Source organism: Sparus aurata, chromosome 21 (assembly GCF_900880675.1).
Source record: "Sparus aurata chromosome 21, fSpaAur1.1, whole genome shotgun sequence".
Classification (NCBI taxonomy): domain Eukaryota; kingdom Metazoa; phylum Chordata; class Actinopteri; order Spariformes; family Sparidae; genus Sparus; species Sparus aurata.
Genome location: NC_044207.1, coordinates 9,925,705 through 9,943,622, shown reverse-complemented (window position 1 = coordinate 9,943,622; position 17,918 = coordinate 9,925,705). Strand labels below are relative to the sequence as shown.

Sequence of the window (17,918 nt, the reverse complement as noted above, 5' to 3'; positions counted from 1 at the left end):
GATGAATGTCAAATTATGCTAACTGAAAAGAAGTTATTGTTAATTATGTGAATTTTTGTCTTTTTGTGAGACTCATAGTTTAATGTCTTTAGGCCACAAAAAAATACTCAAATAAAGCTGAGAAGGAAATTTCCCTCTTGAATTGGACTAAACAACTTGACCTGTTGAACACAAAGTCACAAGTGCTCCCCATCTTTATGTGTCAATATCAAACATTCATAAAAACTGCTCTGTGAAGTCTGAAAGATGTTGTTTGCATCTTCTTTTCCTCAGACCAAACGGCCTGCACTCCACCAACTATCCCCAATGCAAAATACGCTGAAAACCCATATGGTTGGTACAAGGAGGGAGACAAAATTTGGGTAACATGTGACGAAGCATATGAACTCAAAAACAAGCATGCCACAGCTTTATGCAAGAATGGATCATGGTCCTCTGTGCCAGTCTGTGAAAGTAAGTCTGTCAGAAGTGTTCTTCCCATAAACTGTGAAAGATAACACCCGTGTCTGATATTAAACCATTTATTACAGCAATCAAGCATTCATCCACCTGGACACATCTTCCTGTTCCTCACAAATTATTTTGTGATTTTTACAGGAAGTGTCGATGCATGTGGTGCGCCCCCTAAAGTACCGCACACCGTCATCGTTGATCACAGACACCAGGAGCTGTTTGCTGCAGATACAGCGCTGCAGTATGAATGTGAAGATGGATATACTGCAGAGGGAGCAGGCAACGACAAAACCATCGTGTGCATAAAAGGAGCCTGGACTAAAGGCCCGACGTGCAGTAAGTGGAAAATGTGACAGTGATGAAAATGCTTTCATGAATTTGGATGGTTAAAGTGAAACAGGAGGGTGAAAGGGGAAAGAAAGTACAAAGAAAGAGATATATAAACACATGGATAAATGAGCTCTGTACAGTCAGTGATAACTGAAATCTGAATTCCGAGAATCCAAAATATGCTAAAATGCTATCAGATAATGGGCCAGGCTGATAATCAATCTTACTTTTGTTTCTTCATGCTTAAAGAGATCATGAGAAGCTTTCGGTTTTTGCTGATACCAGCGGCCCCTTCTGACAAAAGCAGTCCGATCTGTTGTAAAGATGTTTGCTGGCGCGTGCATCTGTTTCAGAAGCAGATGACAGAGAGAGGACAGGATGGACCGCGATGATTCTGTATGTGATACTTATGTGATCGGACCCGAGCACAGGCATTAATAAAAACTATAGAGAAGTAGCAGTAGCTGCTCTTACAGCTCATTTATCATCAGAGAAATCAGGAGACTGTTACACAAACACTTCAAAGTTCCTCGTGGTCACTTTAAGTACATTTATCGTGATTAAATCAATTTCATATCAGATACTAAAACTTTTACTCAAGTACAATTCATATAGGTGACCTTCACTTTTACTGTAGTAACATTTTAACACAATATATCTAATTAAGTATTACCTTTGGGTTCCTTTGTGCAACATTTTAATGATATTTATCATGTTTTATTATACACATTTTAAACTGCTTTGGAACCACACAAGTGGTTACAAGATGAATGTCAAATTATGATAACTGAAAAGAAGTTATTGTTAATTATGTGAATTTTTGTCTTTTTGTAAAACTTATAGTTTAATGTCTTTAGGCCACAAAAAAATACTCACATGAAGCTGAGAAGGAAATTTCCCTCTTGAATTGGACTAAACAACTTGACCTGTTGAACACAAAGTCACAAGTGCTCCCCATCTTTATGTGTCAATATCAAACATTCATAAAAACTGCTCTGTGAAGTCTGAAAGATGTTGTTTGCATCTTCTTTTCCTCAGACCAAACGGCCTGCACTCCACCAACTATCCCCAATGCAAAATACACTGAAAACCCATATGGTTGGTATGAGGAGGGAGACAAAATCAAGGTAACATGTGACGAAGCATATGAACTCAAAACCAGGGATACCACAGCTTTATGCAAGAATGGAACATGGATCTCTGTGCCAGTCTGTGAAAGTAAGTCTGTCAGAAGTGTTCTTCCCATAAACTGTGAAAGATAACACCCGTGTCTGATATTAAACCATTTATTACAGCAATCAAGCAGTCATCCACCTGGACACATCTTCCTGTTCCTCACAAATCATTTTGTGATTTTTACAGGAAGTGTCGATGCATGTGGTGCGCCCCCTAAAGTACGGCACGCCGTCATCGTTGATCACAGACACCAGGAGCTGTTTGCTGCAGATACAGAGCTGCAATATGAATGTGAAGATGGATATACTGCAGAGGGAGCAGGCAACGACAAAACCATCGTGTGCATAGAAGGAGCCTGGACTAAAGGCCCGACGTGCAGTAAGTGGAAAATGTGACAGTGATGAAAATGCTTTCATGAATTTGGATAGTAAAAGTGAAAGAGGAGGGTGAAAGGGGAAAGAAAGTAAAAAGAGATACATAAACACATGGATAAATGAGCTCTGTACATTCAGTGATAACTCACCTCAACACATTGTCTGCATCCTTGAGGTCTCACAAACATGTTGACTCTCCTCTTTCATAAAACAGCTGCAAAGCCAACTTTCTTAAAAAGTTTTTTTCAAAAAATACTTTAAATCAGTGTCTAATTATAGCTATCAATTTTCTTCATCGCCTGTGTTGTACTGTAATTTATGTGGTATCATACACCAAGACGAGCCTGGCATGCAAGTAACTACAAACTCCATAGATGTCAAACCTCAATATGAGCACAATCCTGCTTCTAAAAGTGGCACTGTGCTCAGAATTTTAACATTAATTAAATAATAACTAAAACCCAGAAATATTTATTCTTTCCGTAACTGTACCACTGCTGCACTTGTGTAGTCCAAAAAACTCATCTAGCGGTGGGATCAGAGCTGTGGCAGCGTCGGCCAACATGATGTTTTTTTGTTTCAGGCAGAGTGACTGATGGTTCTTCAGTAACAGGTGGAGGAGACACTACATCTGCTGGCAGTTGGACACCGCCTGCAGGTGGAGGTAGGTTTTCATTTGTCACATCTTCAAAGTTGAGAAAAGCATGATGGGAAAATTGTTCAGTTATTAACCTCCCAGTGCTTTTCTAACTGGTGCGTTCACTGTGTCTTACAGGATCTTCTAGCAGCTCTGGATCGAATACGGGAGACACTGAACGTCACCTTACTACAAGTGAATTAGTGGATTCATTTCGCCTTTTAATCACATACAAGAGATCATATCTCCGCCTCTCTCAGGACCTTTTTACTGGATTATTTGGGGAAATTGTAGAGAAATAATCTCTGTTTCATTTACAGCTGAATCTATAGCCACAGCTCTTACTGGTGACATTATGGAGTGATTTGGTGACAGACTGGGTCCATCAGCCAGTAAAAGGCCGAGGGAATCAAAATGTTGGGTGTAACTTTAGATTGCTCTACTCTGCACTGACGGCTTGAAATCATTTGTTTCCAGAAACCTCTTTTTTTTCTCTTTCAGTCGACAAATGTGGAAAGCCCCACAAGATTCCAAAGGCTGTGATTGTGCGAACCTTCAGGAGGTCTGTGAAGTACCGCTGCCAAGATTATCACAAACGACTCGGTCCAGAGTATGTGAGGTGTTACAGCGATGGCACATGGTCAGAACTACCCACCTGCCAAGGTATAAACAAGTCAGTTTTAAAGACTTGTCACAGAAATCCGCTGGAGAAAAACATTGTTAACAAACTTGTTGTGTCTTTTGTGCAGCTTCCTACTGCGTCGTGAACACTTTTGAATATCCTGACTTAAAACCTGCTGGAGAGATACATGTATTAGATGGTGACACAGAAAGACTGGAATGTGTGGATAAAATGGAATGGTGGTTTAATAATTATTCTGACGGCCAGTGCAATAACGGAATAATTCATCTTTCCAGATGTAAGTATGACTTTAATTTATTGTTACATTATTAAGTTCTGTTAATTCTGTTAGTTCTGATCCATTTGAATTTTGCCATTAATTTATGATTTAAATGTGAAAGTCTTTCGGTTTGAGAGAGTTGCAGTTTTGTCATAAAACTAATGAAATATTAGGCTGTGAAAATAAGTAACAATGAGAAACCTTGTAGAGTCGGTCCAGTATATCAGCTAGATCCCAGGCATGAAGAACTCTCCTTCCACATAACTGTAGCTGTCAATAAGGCCAGATGTATTGTGACGGCCATGTTGGTGTTGTTTTGCTGCCAAGAAACAAAGATTCACACAACTTTCTATAATCCCCAAAAAGTCTATTGTTCAAGTTGCTGTATGGTTTGTTTGTTTTTTGAGCCAGCAGATTTGGTCACATTTTCAGACTACCCAAAATAAATTCAGATTTGAAGCAGCCTTCATGAAAGTAGTTTGTGTTCCTCTCACAGAGCTGTAGAAATCATTTATACATGTTCCTTACCGGTGTATGTAAACTTGTGACCACCATATGTCTTTGTATGCTTGTTTTCAGGTTGTACTAAAGCTCAACTAGCTATTGTGAGTATAACTCCTGAATCTACCTTTAGAAAGAAGAACATGTGCTGATGATGTATTTCCTCTTGAAATGTCTAATATTTGAATTTGTTTCGTTAAAGGGGTTCTGTGCAACTTGTGTTTTGTGCTGAAAGTCGTTAGTTTAAGTTAGCAGAGTCCATTTTTAGACTAACGTTAGCTACTGCTGCTCTCTGTTAGCGGGGCGGAGAGAGGCCCGAGTTCTTCACAAAGAAGTCCAGCATCAGTACAGGTGCACAAAGAAAGAAAGTGCATCCTATTGAATTTATACTCAAAACAAATAGGGGGCAGTATATCACCAGATCAAGCAACTGCTGCTAACTGTAACTATCATTAGCTAGTTAGCTCAGTTAGCTGTGCAGCTAGGGGTGCAAAATGGAAGTGTCAGTGTTGCCGCTGCGTCCATGGGAGCTTTGAACCAGGCCGGGTCAGAGCTAGCTGGTTAGCATGCTAACTTTGGTGTATTAAGATTCAGATTCAGAATACTTTATTAATTCCTGGGGGGACGTTTTTGTTCCCATGATATCGGCAGTACAATACATACTCATCAGAACTGTTATTTCTCCACATTCTGTTGCTAATTCAATTATAATATATTTAATTTTTGAATGTGTTCAACAAAATTCTTACATAGTTCACCTTTAAAAAACTTAAAATCATCCACTTGTATTGGCGTCCGAGAGAGACAGGGAAGTTCTCATTTTCAACATCATCCACTCACATGACAAATAAAAAACTTCTTAATGAATGCAAATTGATACAAATTGTTACATAGAGCCCCTTTAAGTTTATAATTCTGCATTTAAAGTTCACCCTGTTTTTATCTTATTCTAACTGTTCATGGCTTGTGAACCCTGTCTTGTAACTAGAAAACATGCGGCGGCTCTCTCACCAAGAGGAATTAATGGCTGCCTTTGGATTCGCTCACCCTCGAATGAAACAACTGCCGACCTTGGAGCTTTTGAGAGACACCAAAGTTCTGATTGTGCTGTCACACACACAAAATATTTCTGATTTTCATACTGATCTGTGAATGGCCACATCATGTTTGTAAACTATTTGTCCTTCTGTTGCTCAAAACTGCATAAATAACTCAACAGTTAAATATGGTGGACTAGAGCGAATAAAGTCTTTAACTGGAATTCTCCTTTTAGGTTATTGTGTCTGCAGAAGTTCTGTTTTGTAAATTGTTCTGTTTTAATTGTCCCCAAAGCAATCCATCCATTATCTTCACATGCCTCCTGTTCACCCTCTGGTCACAAATGCCTGAAAGCCCTCCCAGGTCCTGGAGAGTCCAGCAGTCTGTCGCAGGGATAATAATTCACAAATATATAACTCAGTGTTTTCAAATCTGATTTTATTCTTCATTTCTGGAAGTGACCATGTATGAAGTGAAAGTGTCCAACAATGAATTCTGACCCGTCACAAAGCTCCACCAGCAAAAGCATGTGACGTCTTCACCATGCCACATTTTTGCCTAGTTTAACCACTCCTTCATTAGTAAACAACAGGTTATTTTCCAATTAAAGTGTTTTTAAGTGTGATAATCATACATATTTACTGATTAAATTACTTTCATTAAAGATTTACACATTTACAGTGGCCATTTTCTGTTTGCATCACGCTCAGTGTAGGACACCTGAGTGCTGGGATAATATAATGCTGCTGCTTTCCAGGTTGCAAATTGCATAACTGGAGTTAATCTGTTGTCTTTTTCTGCTTCCCAATGGATCAGCAAATGAAAAGATGATGGATACTTAAATTGTGGAGGCACATTCGGCCATATTTCACGGTAAAACAATATATTTGAAAACTTGTTAGCTGATGTTAGCATTCAACAACTTCCTAGCTAACATTACCGTTCGATTAGATTCTGTGTTTCACTTAAATGGCCACCATGTGAATGTAGTCTATGACAAACGCTTAAAACACAACTTATTCGGTGGCAGTTCCATCAGTAAGAACCAGAGGCTCATGTTGAGTGGGTTATGGAAAAAAAGCTCTGAAGCGATGATAAAAGGAAACACCAAGCTATAGCTTACTGTGTAAATTCAACCAACAACTGCTTGAGGAAAAAAAGACTTTCTTTTTAAATGTTACAAAAACTACAATGTATCTAATTTTTATTAGTACAAAATGTCCCCACACACGTCTTTTTCAGTTCTTGTAAAGTTGGGGAGATGTTGGTTAGCGCCTTGCTTTAGTTACAACAGGGGGAAAAATCTGTTTTAAGGGCTGTCTACACCAGGAACTGTCACTATAACAAAAACTTTAAAGATCTGAATATCAACACTGGTCAACATCAACGTTTTGTACACTGGCACCAAGCGTGCACCGCACACCCCATGCGTGTCGGCAGCTTAGGACAATGGATATAGATGTGATATGGATGGTCTAGCCTTTGGAGCATTTCCTGGCTGCGTCAGATGTCTCGCCTTTACCCTTACGTCACGGTTTCTGCCGCCCAGGCTCGCGAAAGTGGTGATCTACACCACACGATGTCGCCATTTTCTCTTTCTTTCTTCTTTTTCGGGCGTACAAAGAATCTTGGGATATGTGAGGCCACGAAGGATAGTAGCTGTGCATCCTCCAAAAAGAGGGAAAAGGCGGCCACATTTGTGGGCTGCATTTGGAGGAGCCTTCAGATCGGGACAGCCTTCGCGTGGCGTTGTGACATAATTGGCCTTCAAATGCGGCCTCTGAAGGATGCAGACCCTGAATTGAGACACAGCAATTGTTTCATAAAACTCGAGAGGAGTTGGGAGAATCCGACACTGTGTCACAAGCGTTGTCGAGTTATTCATTCTTTTGAATAAGTCATGATCAACTATCCCAGCGATCATCAGAGAGGACATCAGTAAAGAGAAATTAATCTCAGAGCATCAGCACCAAAGACAATTTGGCAGTATGTCTCAGTTCATTTTCAGTCTAATATTATGTTAAAAATAAGTGTTTTTTAAGTTGTATAAATAACCAAGAGTAGAATAGATCATCTAAAAAATGTTTCCTTAATGCCTTCATTTAGTTTACATATAAGAGGTCAGCTCAGCTGGAATATAACATTATAATGATCACTCCTGCAACATTATTTTGTAGAAAATGTGTCCCTTAATTCAACGGAACTGATGGCTCTGTAAATTCAGATGTAATTTTTATTGGCTGTAAGTGTTTCATCAAATCGCTATGATCCCAACAATATCTGTTACCACAGTCAATGTCTTAACCGTGGTCTCCTCCATCTACTCGAGTTAAAACGATTTTTAAAACAATATTATAGTTGATACAGTTATCGTTCTTAGTGTGGATAGCCCTTAAATCCAGCTTTTTTTTCCTTTGAACATGTCACATGAATATATAAATTGATTGAAATAAGGTGGTGAAATTTCTGTGCAATCAGGCTGAACATCAAAGTGACTACTCCATGCTGCAACTGAGCCAAAAGTGCAGTTGTTTAAGTTTCTTTCTTAAGTTAAGCGTCTGTATTTCTTATTAAAAGACTGTTTCAGTTAGGGCCAGTTTTCTGGCTGAGGGGCATCAGTGCGTGTGATCAGAGTTAGAAATGTTCTGCACAGAGGAAGCTGAATCCAGTCCCAGCAGCGTGCCCAGGTAGGACTGCTCTCGGGGGTCCAGCATCTGATCAGGTCTCACAGGGTGGACAATGTTAGCAGGCTGGGGCGTGAGGGTGTACTTCTCTAAGAAAGCTAGGTCTGTAGCGGCCTGGTAGCCAGAGTTCTGCTGCTGCCCTTCAGCCTGCATGCTCACGACACTGTGAGTTTGGGAGGAGAGAGAAGAGGCCCTGTGGGCGTTCAAGTCGCCCTGAGCTCCTCCTGCCATCTGGACAGGAACTAAAGTGACGGGCACGCAGACATGTGTAGGAGCAGGGGTGCTCTGGAGGGCTGACTTGGGTTCAGCACGGTATGCCTTAGAGGGTTCATCAAAAGGGATGGTGACTACTTTGACATCACTGAGTGTGCTGAGGGGCTGCTCGGTAAACCGGGTGCTGTGCACATGGTCAACATGGTACTTGAGCTTGTCTTTTCTTTTGAAGGTGGCGCTGCAATGTGGGCAGTTAAAAGGACGAGCGTCTGAGTGAATCACCATGTGCTTTGTCAACGTCTTCTTGATCCGAAACGTCTGGTTGCACTCTGTACATCTGTGAGGCTTCTCACCTGTCACATGAACACAAGAGAATATCAGTTTGAGAATGTCAAAGACGTATGCTTAGTACTGGCTCACTGTCCCAGAATGATTCTCCAATCATACTTTTTACATGCTGAATCGAGCTCATGCTGACATGCCCAAACAAGTGCAAAACTTGGTGTCTTAAGCTTGACGGGTGGTGTCTTTCATTATCTTTCCAAAGCCCAAAACTCAAGAGCAAACGTATAAGGAACTGATTAAATGAATTTGTTGAACTGTTCTTGAGTTTGCTGCGAAGCTCGAGCCAAGACCAGCTAGGAGTTCCGATGAGCTGCTCGGTCTTGCTCTGCATTTGGTTTCACACTACAGCAACCCCATACAAACCCACTGTATAGTTTTACAGCATCGTGGAAATTCAAATAATTCTGACTTTTTTAAAAGTCAGAAATCTGACTTTATTCTCAGAATTCTGACTTGTCTACATATTGCATTACAGAGATATTTACTTAAGCTAGCATGCTAACCAGCCAGTCCCAGCCTGTCCCTTTCCAAAGCTCCTGTGCTAGTGGTGCAAACACCAACAGCTTCCAGTTCAGGGCCCATATTCACAAAGAATCTTAAGGCTAAAAGTAGCTCCTAACAGGCGAATTTCGGAGCAACTCCTAAAAATAATGGGCGTGTCAGTCGTAACTTTAGGACTCCTAATTTTTGAAAATAAGAGTTATTCACAAAACATTTTAAGCCTAAAAGTAGCACCTAAGTCTGGGAGACCTTAGAAGTAGTCCAGAGGACTCCTAACTCGCTAAGACCTGGTCACAGCCAAATGTTTTGGAGACGCTAAATGACAGGGAATTATTAAAACAATGTCAGATGGACCGTGAAGGGACTGAAGTTGTGGTTGAGTTGGTGAGGGATGCAATAACGTTCCCAACCAACCGAAACAATCCAATAACGCCAGAGTTAAAATACACACCGGTATTTGGCTACGGGGAAAATGCAGCTCTTCGCACGGGACTAGTATTACCTGGGGACCTCAAGTGATTTAGAATTTATCCCACCACGTCCGTGTTTCGTGCGGCGCATTCGCACAGGATAAGCAAAGTCTGTGTTTTACTGACATTATCCCCGGGTCGATCGCACCGAAGCCCTTTCTGGAGCAGCACAACTGTTATATATGGATATTTTAAATATAATAACTGGTGAGCCTGTTGAAAGATGGAAAAATGTTCCTTACCGCATGCTGCCATGCATGTAATCCATCTAATCATCTTTCGAAATTTCGCTCTTCTGATGAGCCTCCTGAATTTGCACCCAAAATGCTGTCAAAACTTTAATTTATAATTCCCAACGCAGCCTCCATAATTCTCGACCGGGAAAAAGGCAGAAAAAAGATGGAAAACACAAAAAACCTTAAGAAAAACAAAAAACGATCCCAAATCACAGAGATGCCGATTCGCACGGGACTGATATTATCACATGACCTCTGTGTTTGGTGAAATATGATAGGTAATTTGCGGTGGAATTTTTACTTTACAAATTATGGACATGGCAGATTCACACGGGATTAAGATCACAGACGACCTCCGCAATTATTAGAAATTACTGGAGGTCCCCAGGTTATACTAGTCCCGTGTGAATAGGGCTTTTGTCAATCGGAAAAAGTTGCATTCCATCAATACAAAAATTGTCTTTGATGCATGTTACAATATACTGGACATTGTTGCGAAATGGCCCGGATCAACACACGATTCCCGAATTTTAATGGAGAGTGGTTTGATGCAGCTTTTCGAGCAAATGCCGCTTTTATTGGCAATTCACGTTTTTCATCGGAATCTTCTAATTTGTAGTTTTTGTCCGAAGCGTTTTTGTTGTGGGGGGGGGGCTTAATTCTCATCATAAACACATTTCTTTATCCAATATCTTTCCATAGGCTTTGTCATGGGCTTGCAGGCAACTTCCTTATTTTCACTTCATGCATTGCGTAGCCTAAATGACTTTTCAATGGGCTGCCCTGTCACTCAACAGCCAATCACCGTTGTCACTGCTTCTAAGTGCGTCCTTATAAAATGACGTCATCCATAGCAACAGAGAGTTACTTCTAGTTTAGGAGTTCACTGTTTTCATAACTAAAAGTAGGTCTCAGCGGCTTTGTGAATTACTTTTAAGAAACGACTCCTACATAAAAACTTTTAGTCCGATTTAGAAGTACTCCTAACATTAAGATAAAAGTCTTTGTGAATACGGGCCCAGACTTCTAGCTGCACAGCTAATTGAGCCAATTGTGCTAACTAGCAAATGGAATATACAGTCAGCGGCAGTTAGTGGTTTCTCTTGTAATATGTTGCTCCATGTTTGTTTGGAATATGAATACGCTAGGTGGCCGATTCTTACATATTGCACCTTTAATAACAACACTTTGACTAACGTTAGGTTGGAGAAGTGATTTACCTGTTGGGCCACAGACTAAAGAAAAGGAAAGACTGAGTTTACCTGAAACGATGTGTCTGATAAGTTGTGCCAGTTGGGTAGCAACACAGTACATGAAATAATCAGAGAAGAAATGGCACAAAGGTCTGACCACAGTGTTAAACTATGTTCCTGTTATAATTGTTGTTGTGAGAGCGATGTGCCTGTGTTAGGTCTACTGAGAAAACCCCCTATAGCATCCAACTGCTACATTACTGTTCTCATACATGTTTTCAAGGATCCATTAAATACTTCATTTTCTTACCTGAGTGGGTCCTGAAGTGCATTTCGAGACTGGACTTTCCCTTGAATTCTTTCTTGCAAACCTCACACTGATGCACAGCAGTTTTATACCTGCGAACAAGTTCCTTATTAGACAAAAAAACAACAGTATTTGCCAAACTTTGAAGGGACAGCTGATGCAAATGTTTCGCTCTTTTACACCATTACCAACAATAAGAGAATAAGTATGACTTAGATTTTTACAGTAACATACTTCTGCCAAACTTTCTCTCCCAAATGAATGCTTTTGTAGTGGACCGTCAGATGATCGTGGCGCCTGAAGCACTTGCCGCATTCTTCGCATTGGTGTGCTTTCTCACCTAGAATAAACATGGGCTAAATTAATATATGTGACTTAAGAAAAGTAAACGCTGACTGGAGACAGCATTTTCCCACTTTACTGTACTGGAACAAGACCCTTAAGCAACAATGAAATGTGTGTGAAGCATAGAGAGCAGACACTTCCGTGGAAAGACACATGCTGTATGTCTCATACCGTACCAGAGTGTATTTTCTGATGTTTGGTCAGGTGATCGTGGCGTATAAAGGTTTTCCCACATTGGTCACACTCGTAGCGCTTGTCATCGTGGTGAACTCGGAGGTGAAGCCTGTCCAAGAAACGTTTTGCTCGTTATAGGCGACACTATTGATGACACCGCGCCGATAACCAACACCAGAAACATTCTTCAAATTACAGCGGACCCACCTGTAGGAGCTGCCATGACGGAAACTTTGGCCACAGATACTACAGAGGTGAGGCTTCTCCCCACTGTGGATCCTCAAGTGCTCTCTTAACGTTGTCCTGTGTGGAGAAAAACACTCTCAGTAAAGCAGCTGGTAGGACTGATGGAAATAAAGGGAAAATGTGGGGAAAGTTTAGGGACAGATGGACACACCTTTCTCTGACGGATTTCCCACAAAAGGAGCAGGTCCACTTTCTTTTGCCTCCGTGTGTACACTCAACGTGTCTCTTCCTGTTGCCTGTGTCGTTAAATTGTCGGCCACAAATCTCACAGGGAAAAGGACCTGAAAAAGAGAAAGAACACAAACTCCTTCATCTAAGCCTGACTCCTGTAACTACAGTGACGCCATTCTAAGGTTTGAATGACAGCTTAGGTTGGTAAGATGCTAAAATATTCTGATTTGTCTAAAGAGTTTGTTTTTAACTGTACAGTTCTCACCTAAGTGGTACTTTTCTTGGTGCTTCAGCCTGGCGAACCTGGACTTGAAGTATTCGTCACAGAAGGAGCATTTAAAAGGCCGGTCTTGGGTGTGCAGGATCATGTGCTCCTGCAGGTGAGGCCTGCGGCTGAAGGTCTTTAGACAAATCTGGTTTAGAAGATCAAATGGTTGTAAACTGTTAATCTCGATAAATTGCCTTCACACACAGTGTATATTTATTATGTGTGAGTGGCACATATTCATCATCTCATCTCCATGTGAACACCTATTTGATCAACATCTATTTTATTTATCATCAGGTATTTCTGGAAACATCTGTGGTCTGTACTTCAGATCAGCTTGCATCATCAGACAACACATGGACAACACATTATGACTGAAAGTAGTTCTTACAGCACATTTCCAGCCTTCACTCTTCTTCTTCCTCTTGGTGAGAAACTCTTGAATGTTGTCTGGGTGAAACCTGATAGGACAGGGAACATAACATCATCATACAATATGACTGTAGCAACCACAGCTGTTTCCACCACGGAGATCTAGTGGAAGTTTTGCGATAGAAACTCAAAATACAGTTAAAAATAACACATGCTGTGTTTTCAAGATGTCACCAGACTGGACAGCGTAATACAAATGACCCCTTTTTACTGACATTGTTATCACCATTGTTTTTTTGCAGTATGAAAGAATGTTCCAACTGTTGAATTTATATATAAAAGACAGAAGGGAAGAATATCACTAGAGTCACTGCTAAATGTAACTCGCTTAGTTAGCTGTGCAGTTAGCAGTACTGAGTGGGAGCTGAGAGCACCAGGGAAGTGTTAGTGTTGACATCACTAGTGCAGGAGCTTACTGTTTAGCATGCTAGCGTCAGTCGATAACTTTGCAACACCTTACACAGGTGTCACACTGTCAGATTGGTATTCTGGACGGTGTAAACCCAGCTCACGTTCTCCATCAGTGGCTGAACAATACAACTGCTGGTGAATTCTGCTTCACAATGATAGGAAGAGCTGACATCGAAGGATGGAAAAGCGACATTGCTATGAACGCTTGGTCGCCACAAGCCAATTGTCACTGTGGTAACTTTTCTGACATTTCCTGCTTAACACCCAAAAAGTCAGAGGGATTGTGAGGCCCCGCTTTCACGGTCTGTATTCATACTCAAAATCATTCTCAAATACACTACTCTACAGAATACAACTAGAAATACATTTGAAAAATGTCCCTTTCCCCTCTTAAAAAACAATAAATACAAGGTTAGGCCAGATCATCACTACATTATGCTGCTTGGGTGCCACCTGGTGGCTTCTTGAGCCCTAAGCAACTGCAGTGTTACAGTAAGAAACAGGCCTGAAGATAAGGTGGGTACAGTGGTGAGGCTGGGTGGTGTGGTGCTGCAGTGTCTCACCTCCTGACGTGCTTGGCCAGGGTTTTCTTGCTTGCATGGAGTTTGCTACAGAAGGGGCATTTGTGCTCCTTCTTCTGGAAGGGAGCGTCGCTGGCATGCTTTTTCTTGTGAACGGTCAAATTAGACTTGGTGGAGTAGCGCTGAAGACAGATGTCACACTGGAACGGTTTCTCTCCTGTGTGCACACGGGTGTGACTCTCATATTTCCCTAGAAAAAGCAGGAACATTTGTAACTGTTAACATATCATACCAGTTTATTAGCAAACTAATATACAGCTATTCCAATAAGCTGATACCGATAACCGATGATTACCTGCTTAACGGCTAATACCGGTAAGATAACCAATATTTTTACATTTTTTTTTATTTTAAAACAGTTCCATAAATGTCATTTTTCCCCCAAACTTAAGGTATTCCACAGGTCTTACAAGATGTTTGTGTTAAAACTTGTAGATGTGTCCCCTCCTCTCTGAATCCCTGTGGAACATGTAGCATTGTATTCCTCTGAACCTGTTAATAAAACATCCACACCAGCGACCACATGTTTTGCTCTCTGGTCCTACTTCTTTAGGTGTTTCTCTTCTATTTTTTTGGCATGTGTAATTGCTGCCCGAGTGTGTAAATGCTGCGCTTGTTAAAAGTTGCATAAGTAAGAATTGGCCACCTCTTAAACTTAAATTCAAACAAAAAAAAAGGGGGGGGGGCATCAGAGTAAGCACTTACTGCTGCCAATAATAGCTGACTTGGCTAGTTAGCTCAGTTAGCTGTGCAGCTAGTGGTTCAGACTTTAAGCTCGAGGACCTGGGGATTATTGTTTACAGGAGCTTTGGACCGTCAGCTGGTTAGCATGCTAACTTAAGTGAATATCTATGAAAGCAGTCTCTATTTTTCTCACTTTTTTAAAGAGGCTCATCACTTTAGTTTTACTGCATTTGAGGGGAATGACCAAATATTTGTATTTTGCGTCACTGCACGCATCCTTCCAAAAATCACGAGACTACTTTCAACCTTTCAGTGCAAAAGACATAACAAGACAGGAAACAGACAGAGAGGGAGATTGGAATTGGGAGAAAAGGTGTCTAAGTTTCGCATATCTGCAACCCCCTGGATTTTGTGATTTCTCAGTTTGTAGCTGTGCTTTACCAACCCAAAATGTCAGTATTTGACATCCTGGGAATGACACTCAAGAATCAGCTATCTTTCCGGTGCATTTACAAACAGCTCAGACAAATCCTACCAATTCTACCATGTAGTTAAATAGCCTTTGAATTATATTAATCGGACATGAGGTTCCGTTAGCTTTGCACAGGAAGGGCTTTCAGAAGGATACTTTTTACTTTGAGTACAATTCAGAGCCTGTACTTTCTTACTTTTACTTGAGTAAAGAATGTGTGTACTTTTGGCACCTCTGGTAAATTGTGTGCTATCAGATCTGTGCACAGATCCATCATGTACGGGCCAATATGATTCCAGCATTTTAGGCAATATGAGAGGCATTTCCATAACTGGTATATGGATCAGAACAACCCTTATTTTAGAGTGAATATCTCTAGATTATGGTCGTATAAAAAAAGCAAATTGAATAAATTATTTTGGGCTTTGGAAAATTGTGCTGGGAATCATCAGCACATAATAATTTAAAATAACAATCAAGTGATCAGTCAGTAATAAAAATTGTTAGCTGCAGACCTACTTGCAACCATGTAAGACAGCAAATATAATTTCAGAAATAGTAAGTAAAACTAGAAACTCAGTGGGGATGATTCCTGTGTTATCTCGGTCTATGTAAAGATGTGTAATATAGACAAATGACCACCACTCTCCAGTAGCCACCACTAAAAGACATCAGCAGAAACACCGTAGACATTACTCCACTGTTCCCACCTGCACGGTCAAAGGTCTTGTCACATTTGGGACACTTGAGAGTCTTCTTGCTGGCGGTTTGGATGATGACTGGAGCCAGACCCTCAGGGTACACTGGACTCTGGGTGGAGCTTCCTGCGGCTGGCACATGCACCTCCACCTCGCAGACCGCCTGGTGCTCTGGCCCTCCTACACCAGAACCCTGCTGATCTGTGCTTCTGTCGGCTGCACGGACCTCGACGACTTTCCTCTGGGCAACCGCGTCCTCGTTCAAATCTCCTCCATCTTCCTCCTCATCCTCCTCCTCCTCCACTGCACCTTCCCCCTGAGCAGGTTTAGGCGTCTGGTTCACATCCAGTTTGGGCACTGGATTTTCCATGACCACCTTTCCTGTTTCTTCCACTTTATCTTGCACTCTTGGTGGAACAGTCCTTTGTTTTTCATCAGGAGTGTTGGCAGTGTACTCCTCGTTGTCTTTCTGATACTTGGTGGGTGCTCTCCTCCTGCGAGCTGATCTCCGCGTGGTAGCAGGCCTCTGACTTGTTGTCTTCTCGTTCTCAGCTGAGGTTTCCTGCTGGGTCTCTGCAGGGTGGGTCTGCAGGGAGCCGTCAGCACTATACTGGCTACTATGCATGGCGCACGGTACATCAGATGGGCTCTGGATGTCTGTGTCACCTGCTGGCGAGTCGCTGGAGGTCATTTCCACCTCAGGAGACCCTCTTATCTCATCCTGTACCTGGATCACATGTTCTGGGTTGTTGTTGTCCCCCTCTTCACACAGAAGCTTTAGTATATCCATCATGTCCAGAAATCGGGCCGCTTCAGTTAGAGCTGGCAGGTCCATCTCTGCGACAACGCACTCAGAGGTGTACAAAAAGCCAAGCAGGAGCTGGAAAACAGCATCCTCCACATGGTCCAGAGTCACGTGTGCTGTTGCTGGGTTCTTGGACAGCTCAGCGTGGAAGTAGCTGCTCCCATGGGCCAACACCACTTTGTGGGCACTGAAGAGCTTCCCTCCCACAGACACAGACACATCACAGAACCTCTGCCGGGTCCGGTCCTCATTCAAGAACTTGAGGAGGTGGTGACTGTGCTGCGACATGGCCAGGTGCCTGACTTGTGAGGGCGATTCTGTGGGAGCTTCCGAGTTTCGTGGGTCGCTGGTCGAGCCCAGGACAGTGCCCGGCCCTGTGCCACAGTCATTGCTGGCACTGGGCTGCCTGCTGCGTTTGGGACGCAGAGGATTACAAGGCTTTTTCTTCATTGGTGCGTCTGCTGGGCTACCACGAATCACTCCTGAAAACCAGAGGAACAGAAACAGTGCTGAGATGTAAGCTGCATCAGTTCGAACTCTCCCAAGTAATGGGTTTGGAGCCAAATTTGATAGGACTGTGGTATTTAAACTGTTTGACAAATGGCTTGGCATGCAAATGTCCCTGACTTTAATAACACAGCAGTGGTAATAACAGCTTGAGGCTGTCATGAAGGAGACACGGTGGTAAAAAAAAGTTAGCATAAATGTAAAAAATAAAAAAAAACTGTGCATGAAAAGATGAGCAATAGCGGCTTGTTGCTAACGTTTCGTGTATATTTCAGAAGCAGAGATAAGCCGTACACAGCAGTCAACAGACAACACAGGCCTGACAGATATGTGTATTTTAGCTAGTAGCCGTTTTGCTGTCCTGTAAATATCACCGCCGATAACGTTGTATTTGTAAATTCGCTCTCCACCTCAAGGACCCCTAACGTTACCAGTCTAACGGTCGGGCCCCCTCCGAGGAGAGTGTTGACAAACGACCCTTATCGCTACCCAGGAAATTAACCTTTGTATCGAGACGTTTTGGAAAATATATATGTCTTACCTTAGAGGTACGAGCCGTGTTTTCGGAGCGCCACACACTCCCGCTGACAGCAAGCAACGTGAAAAATAAACGGAGGAATAATAATTTCCTGAATATCCTCAACGCCACACCTCTGCATCCTACCAGAAATGTCGGACACCGTAACAAACCGTTCTCTCATTGGCTGGTCCAGCTTTTGTCCTCCGGAGCTGCTGTTCGGAGCCGTCAACACAAACAAACATGA

General features: G+C 42.0%; 2 protein-coding genes across 2 annotated transcripts in view; one reads left to right on the top strand and one right to left on the bottom strand.

Annotated features, from left to right (window-relative positions):
- LOC115572358 (complement factor H-like) overlaps positions 1–5,634 on the top strand; it is a 35,214-nt gene extending 29,580 nt beyond the window's left edge. Inside the window, exons 35-44 of the mRNA XM_030402344.1 lie at positions 274–453; positions 598–789; positions 1,822–2,001; positions 2,146–2,337; positions 2,917–2,997; positions 3,109–3,270; positions 3,436–3,633; positions 3,720–3,890; positions 4,452–4,477; positions 5,362–5,634. Of these exons, the coding sequence (XP_030258204.1) occupies positions 274–453; positions 598–789; positions 1,822–2,001; positions 2,146–2,337; positions 2,917–2,997; positions 3,109–3,270; positions 3,436–3,633; positions 3,720–3,890; positions 4,452–4,477; positions 5,362–5,397 (1,418 nt within the window). The 3' untranslated portion in view covers positions 5,398–5,634. The remainder of the gene's footprint in view (positions 1–273; positions 454–597; positions 790–1,821; positions 2,002–2,145; positions 2,338–2,916; positions 2,998–3,108; positions 3,271–3,435; positions 3,634–3,719; positions 3,891–4,451; positions 4,478–5,361) is intronic.
- Positions 5,635–5,832: 198 nt separating this feature from the next.
- Positions 5,833–17,829, bottom strand: zbtb41 (zinc finger and BTB domain containing 41). Its single transcript, XM_030401595.1, has 11 exons — positions 17,696–17,829; positions 15,855–17,129; positions 13,971–14,178; positions 12,956–13,025; positions 12,562–12,709; positions 12,277–12,406; positions 12,087–12,182; positions 11,882–11,988; positions 11,595–11,700; positions 11,364–11,452; positions 5,833–8,661 (listed from the first exon to the last, which is right to left on the bottom strand). Exons 2-11 carry the CDS (start codon positions 17,095–17,097, stop codon positions 8,027–8,029), a joined length of 2,832 nt encoding a protein of 943 aa, XP_030257455.1. The 5' UTR covers positions 17,098–17,129; positions 17,696–17,829; the 3' UTR covers positions 5,833–8,026.
- Positions 17,830–17,918: the final 89 nt, after the last annotated feature.

Bases quoted from the DNA above. Each gene is read 5' to 3' on its own strand.
- zbtb41 (XM_030401595.1), bottom strand. From the start codon at position 17,097: ATGAAGAAAAAGCCTTGTAATCCTCTGCGTCCCAAACGCAGCAGGCAG. The intron at 14,179-15,854 runs GTGGGAACAGTG...TGCTTTTTCTAG, and splicing joins CAAGACCTTTGACCGTGCAG to GGAAATATGAGAGTCACACC. The intron at 13,026-13,970 runs GTGAGACACTGC...CTGTCCTATCAG, and splicing joins CTGGCCAAGCACGTCAGGAG to GTTTCACCCAGACAACATTC.